The following is a 12,074-nucleotide window of genomic DNA, read 5'->3' on the forward strand; positions in this document are numbered from 1 at the left end:
TTGCCCTATAATCACGCAAAGCGGTACACAGTATCTCTAAAGTCATGTCATCAACATGCATCTGTCCCATTTCCCATATTCCCTCCTGATTGGCTACAATTCTAAAGCTTGTGTATGCGACCTGACGTCGCTTATCTCCCGATTAGGGAGTCTTACTGGTTAAATATCATTAAAACAATCATTCATTAGTGTACAATAGGTGTTAAATGGCTTTATATTATGAATATTATTGTAATAATGTCTTGATCACCTCTTGTCTTGATTGTTTAAACATGACGTCATGGGCCGCTATGCTCGTTAACAATCTTGATAAGCCCAAAGCTTATTGATACCGGGTACTCAATACATTTGATATCGAGTTTGTAGAGGGCCCTTGTTTCGAGCTCCATCCCTACTCATCTGGGGATGAAAATTACATTTCACAACTATGAAATTGTGGCTGAAATAATTGTAACGATAATCAAAATATGCTTAAAGCTTAAATGGCCCTTTTTTTGTTAACCAGCGTCTAAGTGGTGCTGATTCTTAATTTTTTATTGTGATGAACGATAAGGATTATTGTCCCATCCATCCCTACCTGAGTATTTCTTTACTCTTGCTTTTAGCTGAATGTTTAAATCCCTGTGCAGTTTAATTGACGTCCGCACCGTTCTGAAATTGTTCTTCAATGTTTTATGTTTTTATTTTTCTGCTTTATTGTAATCATTGTAATTCATTTTTTATTTCTAATTTTATTTTTATGTTTTTCTCTGTTAAGCACTTCTTCTGCTCTGTAAAGCGCTTTGAGCTGCATTTCATGTCATGAAAGGTGCTATACAAATAAAGTTTATTATTATTTTTATTATTATTATTATTATTACCCTGGTCATTCCTTTGAAGTGGTCAGAGAGCTCCCTGATGGTGGTGTTGGTCTGCAGCTCAGGTCTCCTGGTGTACACCTAGACAGACAGACAGACAGACAGACAGACAGCTTTATTGTCATTCAACAATTGGTCTTGTGCCCCTCAAAGAAATGCCATGCCCTGAGGCCACAGTGGCCTTAATGCCCCTGCTGACTGTACCACTTTCTCCTCTTTCTTGTCATGTAGACGCCAGTGTCCTTTGTTTAGATTCTGAATTCTTAACTCCCCATCTTTAAACCAATCTAGTGACTTTGATTGGTGCAGGGCTGAGCATGGATCAGATTGTAACTGTCACTTCATACATTTTAAATTGTCCTTAATCATTACAATTCAATTAAGAAGGGATTCTTTCAGTGGACCATTTCATTCAGGCCCTTTGTGTTCTCCAAAAGTGGCCTTGCCCCTAAAATGATGAAATTCCATGCCTGTTCCTGATATTATTGGCTCTATATTAGTCAGACGGTGGTTGTGTGGTGAGCACCTGCTTGCAGAGCGGACACTGGCAGCTGTCAGAGTTGTCCCAGTAGCCGCCCAGGCAGGCCTTGCAGAAGTTGTGTCCGCAGGCGATGGACACGGGCTCCGTGAAGACGTCCAGGCAGATGGAGCACTGGAACTGCTCTTCGGACAGCATGGGGCCGCCGCAGCTCGCCATGTCTGTCTGGGACAGAGAACGTCAGAGAGGCAGGGGCTGACATTTTCTAAAAGGGCCTTTTGGTAAAAATATTGAAAATAGCCGACCTCCAAGCTCACAACGTGTCGCTGTGCGACACGTTGTGAGCTTGGAGGTCGGCTATTTTCAGTACTTGATACCACACTAAACTAAGCATAATCAAGTGAATACTGGAGATGTGGCATACGGGCATGGATTTCTACACAGAGAGGGCAATTCTTTCAACATAAAATGCTACATTCAAGTTCAGGGGAGTTTGGCAAGTTCTTGAATGCTGCCTTCAGGTATGGCATGGAAAAGAGGGCATTTGCATTTCTCTCGCTATATGAAAAGAACCGCATTCGTGGTCTGGAGAGGGCAGGGTAATGGGGCAAGGGTTAAAGCCCCCTTATGTATATGTGTGCATGTGCCTACTCAGGAACATGATGCATAATAAATAACTTCCTGGGAAAGTGTTTTGGCATTCTTATATCCTCCACTGAAACTGCATGCATGCGATAAGACACACAGGCTATCCGTTCTCCTTGCAATTATAGATAAAGGTGCCGACTAAGTCTTTTAAACGGAGATAGTTTTTTTTCTTTTTTTTTTGCAGAATGCCCCGAAACAGAATCAACTTTTTACCATCATTTGACCATGTGTGCTGGCACACTTTACGCTTTACTTTTACTTTTGCTACTGTGTTTTTGCTGTGCGACTGTTTTTATACAGTACATGTTTTGCTGTATGACTTGCTGTTATAAATGCACCCCTTGGGGTGATGTTGCGTTATAAATAAAAAATAAATAAACTGAACTGAAACTGAACTGATTTCAGTCTAGGAATGGAGTAAATATCACCGGCTGGCTGCTGCTGCTGTTAACACTGAAAAGTGCAAATATTTGTCTTACTCACAGAGGTGTTGTTGACCGCCGACTCACCTGAGTGAGCGAACACAAGCCCGCTGCGCGCACACACACACACACACACACACACACGCTGCGTCCGCTTGGTGGAATGCAATGCCCGCCGGTCAGTTTATTTTAAACTGTCTCCTTGCTTGTGTCTTCTTCTACTTCTTTCCTCACCGCGTCCTTCTGTCACCTTGCTCTGCTTTTACGATGCAGCCGTGATGACCTGCGTTGCCAGTTGTGGGAGAGAAAACAAGCAGCTAAAGACAACAAGACCAAAAACGAAGCGACGACAATTGGTAGTTCTCTAATTGCGCCTGAACCAGACTTGAGCCGACTTTTTTGGGCCGGGCCTAAAATGTATGGTAATTAGTCGGGCCAGGTCGGGCCCTGGGCTCAATGAAATAAAATATATTTTTGTATTAAAATTGTATTCAAATTCTGCCCGAAGCCGACCCTACCTGACTTGAACCCGACGTTTTTGGGCTGGGGCGGGCCTAAAATGTATGCTAATTAGTCGGCCCACTTAGGACCCAGTTATGGCCGGGCCTTAATTTTCAGGCCCATTGAGAACTCTACCGCATGGTGTTGACTATTTCAAAATAGCAGATCTACAGGCTCACAGCGCGAGGCGAGTAGAAACGGCTATTTAAGATGTTGATATTTATAATATTAGGAATGGTTTTGAAACATTTCATCGACAAAAATCTTGTGTGGGGGTCCCTGGCACAAAATACTTTCCAATCCGGGGGGGGGGGGGGTAATTAATATTACCAGTTACCTTAATAAAACAAATAAAGCAACTGCACTAATAATTACAAGCGACTTTAACAGAAAACATGCCCAAAGTTGCTTATAACGAGTGGGCTTGGCAACACTGGCTGTGATGACAGATCATGACACGACTCGACGACAATGCTATGTTGCAGATCAAGTTTGTTTTTCTGTCACACATGAATTGAATTTTCCATTGTGTCTTCATGCCAGCGTAGCCAGTGAGTCATGTCAAAGAATGGCTGGCCAGCCCGAACGGCTGGTGTAGCCGTCTGGGATGACCTTTGCTGCGTGTGTCACCCAAAGATCTCAGTCAGTCAGCTGTGCATCTTTCAATTCAAGGCAGAAAAAAGACCCAAATATCTTTAAAAAAAAAAAAAAATGTCTGGCCCACTTCTTATAATGCTTTAGGATGGGCAGATTGAAGTACTGTCCATCCGGCATTCTGTTTAAGTCTGGAGGATTCTGAAAGGATCCCTGGCTAATACGACAAATATGCCTTAATAGTACATTATAATTGTCCTCTATAAAGAAAAAAAATAAAGAAAAACACCTCAAATATTTTATTTTCTTCTAGAAATAACTAATCTTTCACTCAATAGGGGAAATGCCTGTCGCAAGTTGATGACGTCATTAATGTCATGTGTCATTTTTATGGCATGCATGTGCAAAAAGAAAAAGAAAAAACACAAACACATTTGAAATATTGATTTGATGCTCATAATAATTAAGGTGTTTTTAAATTTACATTGTATTTATAGAATTATAAATACTATGTATTATAATTATAATGTATTAAGGCATATTTGTCGTATTAGCCATATATCCCTTTAATGGTTAATGCTCAGACATTCATTGAACAGCAGCCCTCATTCCAACAGCTGTGAATTGGAGGTATGTTGTGTTGCAGTAGTTGGGCTTGGTATTGGAGGTACAGTAGGCTGTGGTGCAGTAGTTGGGCTGGGTATTGGAGGTAGGCTGTGGTGCAGTAGTTGGGCTGGGTATTGGAGGTAGGCTGGGTGTGGTGCAGTAGTTGGGCTGGGTATTGGAGGTACAGTAGGCTGTGGTGCAGTAGTTGGGCTGGGTATTGGAGGTAGGCTGGGTGTGGTGCAGTAGTTGGGCTGGGTATTGGAGGTACAGTAGGCTGTGGTGCAGTAGTTGGGCTGGGTATTGGAGGTAGGCTGGGTGTGGTGCAGTAGTTGGGCTGGGTATTGGAGGTACAGTAGGCTGTGGTGCAGTAGTTGGGCTGGGTATTGGAGGTACAGTAGGCTGTGGTGCAGTAGTTGGGCTGGGTATTGGAGGTAGACTGGGTGTGGTGCAGTAGTTGGGCTGGGTATTGGAGGTACAGTAGGCTGTGGTGCAGTAGTTGGGCTGGGTATTGGAGGTAGGCTGGGTGTGGTGCAGTAGTTGGGCTGGGTATTGGAGGTACAGTAGGCTGTGGTGCAGTAGTTGGGCTGGGTATTGGAGGTACAGTAGGCTGTGGTGCAGTAGTTGGGCTGGGTATTGGAGGTAGGCTGTGGTGCAGTAGTTGGGCTGGGTATTGGAGGTACAGTAGACTGTGGTGCAGTAGTTGGGCTGGGTATTGGAGGTACAGTAGGCTGTGGTGCAGTAGTTGGGCTGGGTATTGGAGGTAGGCTGGGTGTGGTGCAGTAGTTGGGCTGGGTATTGGAGGTAGGCTGGGTGTGGTGCAGTAGTTGGGCTGGGTATTGGAGGTAGGCTGGGTGTGGTGCAGTAGTTGGGCTGGGTATTGGAGGTAGGCTGTGGTGCAGTAGTTGGGCTGGGTCCCAGGAAGCATAGCGTACTGCAGAGGAGGCACTTCTGAAACACTTATGCCTGATTTATACCTTCAGTTTCCTGCACAGAAACGACTACAGTAGCACATACTGTATAAATAGGCTACAGCACAAGCTCACCACACGTCACAGCTAGTTATACCAGTGTCACTTAAACCAGTGGTTCTCAACCTTTTCAGGCCGCGACCCCCAAAATAATCATATTTTAACTGGGGACCCCTCACCCTGACAACCACCAAGAGTTGAGCAATTACATTTTGTATAACACGGTTCTATTGAGAAAATAGCAGATTGCTCACAACTCCTCGCAGCGTGAGGCGTTGTGAGCAACGAACAGCGCCCGGTTCCAACCAATCAGTGGCAGCTATGGGCGGGATCTGAGCGAGACCAGGTGTGACGCGATCGAGAAGCGCCCGTTGCAGTTGCACTGTAACCTCGCGTCAGTCTTTCCTGAGGAAAGCCTGGTATTCGTTTACAACGTTCCGTTTGATCCGGTCTAGGTGGAAAACCACAAGCAGAAGAAGCGGCGTCGCTTTGTTTTGGTTCCCCCGTTTGTTTCCCCAAATCCCTATTAAAATGCTCCAGTAGCCTAGTGTAGTCTTGCCAGTCGCTACGAGTTGGACTAAAAGATGCATATACTAAAACGAATTTTCCAAAAGCAAAACTACGCCGCATCAAGGGGTTTATTATGTAGGCGCTAAAAGTATGTCCTTGAGCGCAGGGGAATTATTTTGGGCTGAAACTGAATCCGGTTTGATCTTTCCGGCTAAATTGTAGTTGTTGTTGCTGAATTTTCACGGAAGTTGTCTTTTTTCACAGTGCGGTGTTCCTGCAAACGTATTCCCCGCTGGAAAAATCTGGTCTACATCTCCTGCTCCGTCTGTTGCGCTCGCAATAAACAATATACAAACAAAAACACTGATTCAGGCGATGTTACACCTATTAAGAGCGAGTTAAGAGCTGCAATCTATTTTCGTTTTTTGGCTGGGGAATGTAAACAGACCCACACCGCATGACGAAACTTCCGTTAAACGCAGCACTTCCGCTAGAAATCTTGGAACCAACCGGAAGGCATATTGTGGCCAGGGTGATGGCAGAGTGGCTAGTTGCACTGTAGTTCTTTCACTGTTCATCTTTGCACACAGCATGAGACCACACAGAGACCAACACACAGTGTTCTCATCAAGGATAATGCTTTAATACTCACCATGATTCAGCACATTATTAACACTGAGCTACAACAGAACACACTGGTCTATAACACACAGGTCAGGTAGGCCTAACATCACAGCAGTAAAACACTCTCTCACTCTCTCCAGCCACGCCACAGGCACATTTACAGTTATAACCTACAAGGTTTTAAATTAAAAGTTTTTTTCAGCATTTTAACCACATGAACCCCCTCGCAGCCCTCATTCTGGGCCTGAAAAATAGCAGATCTATTAGGCTCACAACGCCTTTTCCCCATGAAGAAAGCCTAGTATACTGTGGAACGCTGTCAGTTATAGGTTTAGGCCCCATATACCTGACCCGGTTTAAGTAGTTAAAACGTAGTTAAGTCTCGGGGTGGGGAGGGAAGGATAGCGACAGGCTTATTTTATGTACAGCTACAGGAATATAAAAAACAGGCTTTCGGACATGTTTTCTGGTTGGAGGGAAAGGAATAGTCACAGGGTTACACAATACAATGGCACACATACACACGCGCACACACAAACGCATACACACAGAGTACACATGAGCATCCAAGGCAGCCACAGTTTATAAAAACACACCAGAGCCTCATTCTCATCCATTCCACACACTGACTGCAGCTCTGGTTAAAATAGCACAATGTCGCCATCTACTGGTTAAGTCACATAATGTCTTCTCTGGAGAGAACAGAAATACAGAACAGAACAAAGACGTCTTCATTCCACATTGAAAAAGTTTGCACAATTTAGCTATCTATGTCAATCAAGAACGAATGCATTACTGTACACAGACTAAACTAGAAACCAGAACACTGGCCAACTATCTATATTATTCATCTATCTAAAGCCATTCAGTGGAATCTGATTTATTTTTTTAAAAGAAGGAAAATAAATGATGACCCCACCGCAGGCTTCCAATGGCTTTGAAAGGCTGACAATTGTCTGGTCCAGTAGTGTAAATCAGTGGTTCTCAATGGTCCAGGGAGCCTTTTCCACCAAAAGAACCTTTGTTCAAGGACCAGTGCCTTTCAACTTTCTTGGAACCATGGTTCGTTCTTGCAAACCAGCTTGCGTTTCCACCAGATTGAACCAGAGGAACCAAGGATTTTGTGGTTCCCGTTCCAAACCAACTTTTACGGTTTGGAACCAACTCCGGTTCTCTCTGGAAAAGCTCACCTCTGGTTCATCCCATAGACGAGAGAATGAACCCCGAACCGGTTCTTTGCCGGTGGAAAAGCGCCCTAAGAGCATACATAAATGTTATGGCGTTCTTTGAAATGAGGAGGTTTGAGAACCACTGGTCTAAATGAACGACAGCAATGTCACCGGTAAAGGTATACTGTAGTGTAAAGGTAAAGGTATGTAAAGGTAAAGGTATACTGTAGTGTAAAGGTAAAGGTATGTAAAGGTAAAGGTATGTAAAGGTAAAGGTATACTGTAGTGTAAAGGTAAAGGTATGTAAAGGTAAAGGTATACTGTAGTGTAAAGGTAAAGGTATGTAAAGGTAAAGGTATACTGTAGTGTAAAGGTAAAGGTATACTGTAGTGTAAAGGTAAAGGTATACTGTAGTGTAGGTCCTATACCATAGGACAATGAGCCTAGGGAGACAATAGTCCAGTCAATCTGTGGTTTGACCCAAAAGAAATTGGCAATAGTAATCATTCAAGGTTTTTTTATGAACCTTTGGGTCATCCAAATAACTTATTAAAAGTGGTTGGTTTAGTGATGAGTCATCACTTTTCACAGTTGTGTGGGGTCCATTTTTAGCCCAAGGAATGTTTTTCATGCTACACAAATGCTTTCAATGGATTCAGAATCATGAAAAACCTCTAGTTAGACCCCTCACATGCTATATAGTAAGTGAATGGGACAAAAACTTGAACCCCCTGAATTTACCTTGATCCACTAAATATATAATTCACAACTTTTAATATATGATGCAGGAGGGTATTTTGACAAATAAAAACTATGTCACATTACTGTTGCAATTTATTTGGGGTTGGGCCTTTTTTGGGGGCTTAGATTGACTGGCCTACAAACCGCCGTGTTGTTGAATGCTTGGATCTTAACTAGTGTTCTCTATAGCAGGTATACGTCAAATACGTCACCTACTTCTGTCTCTATTGTTGCTCATTGTTGACCTGGCACCTAGAGTGTGTATAGCTTCAATGTACAGATTATATCTTTTTTTTTATTACATTTTTGTTCTTTTCCTATCAAAGCTGAACTAATGCACAATATTGTTGGGAGTCGGATGCCATGCAATGAGGTAAGAAGAAGAGATAAATGGCCACACTGATGTGATGTTTGTCCCCTACATGTTGGCCTTTTCCCACGGCAAACCTTTTTTTGTGTGTGTGTAATATTAGTTCCTTCAGGTGTTAGCAATGAATCACTGGTAAGATAGTCTCGCATGGCCAGACTGTTGACTCTCGCGATTTGTAAATGCTCCCGTCATACAGTCTGGGGCAACGGAAGTCTTATGATGAGTATGGGATAATGTGGATGTGACGCACCCGCTCCCTTGGTGCAGTAGCGATAAGTCCTACTGGAAGCGTTATGTCTTCTTTCAATATTTTTGGGGACGTTATTTCGTCTTTCTCTGGTGTTGTTGGTGTTATTTCCATGATGTTTTCAAATGTTTTCTTAGACTATACACGCATAACAAGAATATGCCTCTCGAATGACTCTGTCTGTGCTAGTGTGTTTCTGTTATGTTTCCAATGGGACTACAGTTCATTAGAATGACTCTGTCTGTGCTAGTGTGTTTCTGTTATGTTTCCAATGGGACTACAATTCATTAGAATGACTCTGTCTGTGCTAGTGTGTTTCTGTTATGTTTCCAATGGGACTACAGTTCCGTGCAGCAGTGACTACTTCCGTACTCGCCGTTCAGGAGCTGTAGTTACAGACTCTATTATATAGCATTCAGAGATTGTGGAATAGTTGTCTGGCTACACAAGACTACTGGTAACAATGCAAGAGTAGCAGTATTTTCCAGTGAGCCAAATATGCACAATATCAGCACCCAGACTACTTTGACCTCAAGGGAACACAACCTTAATTAGTATCATTGGAAACACATGTGAAACAACTAATATACAACTATGTCAACAATGGCTGCTGTGGGAAAAAGGCCTACTACAGCTATTAAACTTCAGTTATTATCATAGCCCTTTATTTTCTAGACCCCCCCCCCCCCCCCAGCAAAATACTCATTATTGGTGGCATACATTAAAAAGGTCTGCGATTAATTTAAAGTCACCCCTCCAAAAACAAATACTTACACGTTATGTACATTTTGTTATGCCAAAGCAATACTTGGATCTCTGTGAGAGCCCAACGTCGTGGTGGTGTAAATGTCTGAACATGCCCTACTTGTGACACCCATTTTTAGGAAGAAAGCCTTCCATGGGTGCTGGCCCCCACCCTCCCCACTCACACGCACTGAAAGCATCACACATAAATAATACACTGACAACACAGTGGGCCTGACTCGTCACTTTTGGGCACAAACCTTGTACTGTATCTCCACGTTTCATTCTTTCCATGTTTCCATAAACGCTAGCCCCTAATTTATACTTATTTGTGACGACGGTGTCTTTGCAAAAGTAGTGAAAAATAGCCTATCTACGCGTAAGGTCACAGCGTGCCTCGTAGATCGCAATTTTTTGGAACACTTTTGAACATCTCTGAAGATTTTCACCATTTTAATAACATGTCCAAACCAGGGACGATATACTGTATTTCAAGTCTGTGGGTTTTTATACGTTAATTATTTAACCAATGAAAAGTATCATCAAGAACTTGTGTCTAAATACAGGCGTGCCATTCCAACTCTTTGAGCTTTCCCGATCTTCTTTGTTTTTAGTTTTTCTGTAAATGTATGTTTTCCCCAGGTTCCTTTCACTGTTCAGCCTTGCTAATTCTTCTCTTTTGTTACCTTGACACGTCTTTTCATGGGAAAACTAAATCTGAATAGCATAGCAGATCAGTGACGATGTTCTGAAAATTCACTGACTTGCCAACAGCATGGCACATATGCAACTACACTGGATCTATTGGAACCTGAAAAGCGTTTTTTGGCCATACAGTACAAGGTTTTTGCCCGACAGCGGCGGTAAGCTCACATCGGCGCCATCGCCGGAGAAGAAGCGATCACAAATGCCTGATGGGTTTTGAGTTCACTTGTAGCTAGAGTTGAGTTACGATGAGTTGTGGGTTGAAATGAGCACAAACACCAGGACGGCCATGACTGGTGCTAGTTCATAATCACTGAGTGTAAAGGAGTCTCTGGCTTCTCCTTCCTGTTACAATCTTACTCTCCCCTCGGGCCAAATTCCAACGTCCACAATTTGTTGATTCCTCCTCAGTCTTCAGCATGGAGGTGTCACGGTGAAATTGGTGACCTGCCAAAATGTACGACCGTCTTGTAGAGTTCTCACATGAGGTTAAAATCAGAAAGTAATTCTGTACGCGTTTCGGCGGGTCACCGGTTTCACCGTAACACCGCCATACTGGGACGACGGAGGAGGTGAGATGGATGCCAAAATCTAGAATTGGAATTTGTCCTCTGACGTTGAGAGCCCTGTCCCTTTCCTCCGCTTCCGCCGCCTTCCTCAGAGTCACATGGCACAGATGGTAAGCCAATGGCGTGTGGCCTCAGTCAGACCAGGAGGGCGGCGTGTGCGTCTGCGGCGTGAGGAGCATGTGTGTTCTTAGCGCGCGCGTGTGGGTTATTATGGCTGTGCGCGCGTTTCGCCTCCAGCTCGTTGCCGGGATCATCTACGTGCTGCTGCTTCTGATCGTGCGTGTGTTTGAGCTTGCCGTGCGCGCGGGCGTATTCATCCTTGCCCTCGGCGCGTGCGTGCGTCAGGTCGTTGTCGACGTGCATCGTAACATCGTTGGCGTGGTCGTCGTCGCGAGCGTTCTCATGCTGCCGGGTATGAGAGCCCTCCTCCTCCTGCGTGCGCTCGTCTGCGCTCTCCTGAACGCTCACCGCGGCTTCCTCCTCTCCGGTGGAGGCGGCGCGGCGACGGTGCGTTTCTTCGGTCACCTCCTGGATCCAGCCGTGGAAGCGGCTGACGCGCGTGTAGAGCGCCGGCGAGGCGGGCCCGCCGCAGCCGTAGCCGCCGGCCACGACCCCGGTGAGCACCCAGCGGCCGCCCTCGCCCTGGCACACCAGGCCGCCGCCCGAGTTGCCCTGGCAGCCGTCGGCGTGGAGACGGCTGGTGTCCGGCGGGCTGCCGGCGCACAGCGTCCCATGGCTGGAGTAGCTGTCGCCGTAGCGCTTCTTGCACTGCCACGACGACATGAGAGGCACCCAGGTGGCCAGCGTGGCATCTGTAGGAGGAAGAACATTAGAAAGAAGGGATGAGATCAGTCTTTATCAAATTTGCACGCTCTTAGAGTTATGGGGGTCCTTGCACTTAAAACGTTTGAGAACCACTAGTGCCAGTTGGACTCATAATGTGCCATACTGTAGTGAGTGTCGTGGTAAATCAGTGTCATACATATTCTGAAGAAAACCTGGAGACTGACATTCAGTATTTGGGTCTTATGATCAAAATAAGAACATTATAATGTTATACAGTATATATATACACAATACTGAGTCTAATAATTGTGTGGCTTCGTTTGGATCTCCAGACGTCAGTCATCTATGAAGTACGTCCATAATATGACTCCAAATTCTGCAAGGTTTCAGCCCGATCTATCTCCCATTTTAAATATATCAATGACTAAAAGAAACATATGGAAAGTAACGCATGGAGTTAGGTACTTCTTTGGCCTAGTCGCAGCAAGGCCTGTCACAATTATTACATAATCGTCTAATCGCAATTATCTGACAT

The 12,074-nt window shown here is 44.5% G+C and overlaps 2 protein-coding genes across 4 annotated transcripts in view; one reads left to right on the forward strand and one right to left on the reverse strand.

The window, feature by feature from the left end:
• Positions 1-12,074, forward strand: part of eef2k (eukaryotic elongation factor 2 kinase) — a 369,092-nt gene that overhangs the window by 245,654 nt on the left and 111,364 nt on the right. The window lies entirely within an intron of this gene.
• The window catches only part of LOC308302888 (neurotrypsin-like), a gene marked incomplete at both ends in the record, with an annotated part of 70,910 nt that continues 69,724 nt past the window's right edge, over positions 10,889-12,074 (reverse strand). Inside the window, one exon of the mRNA XM_080747206.1 lies at positions 10,889-11,565. Coding sequence (XP_080603332.1) covers positions 10,889-11,565 — 677 coding nt within the window. The remainder of the gene's footprint in view (positions 11,566-12,074) is intronic.

This window comes from Nannobrachium achirus (assembly GCF_963921795.1).
Source record: "Nannobrachium achirus genome assembly, chromosome: 18".
Taxonomy (NCBI): domain Eukaryota; kingdom Metazoa; phylum Chordata; class Actinopteri; order Myctophiformes; family Myctophidae; genus Nannobrachium; species Nannobrachium achirus.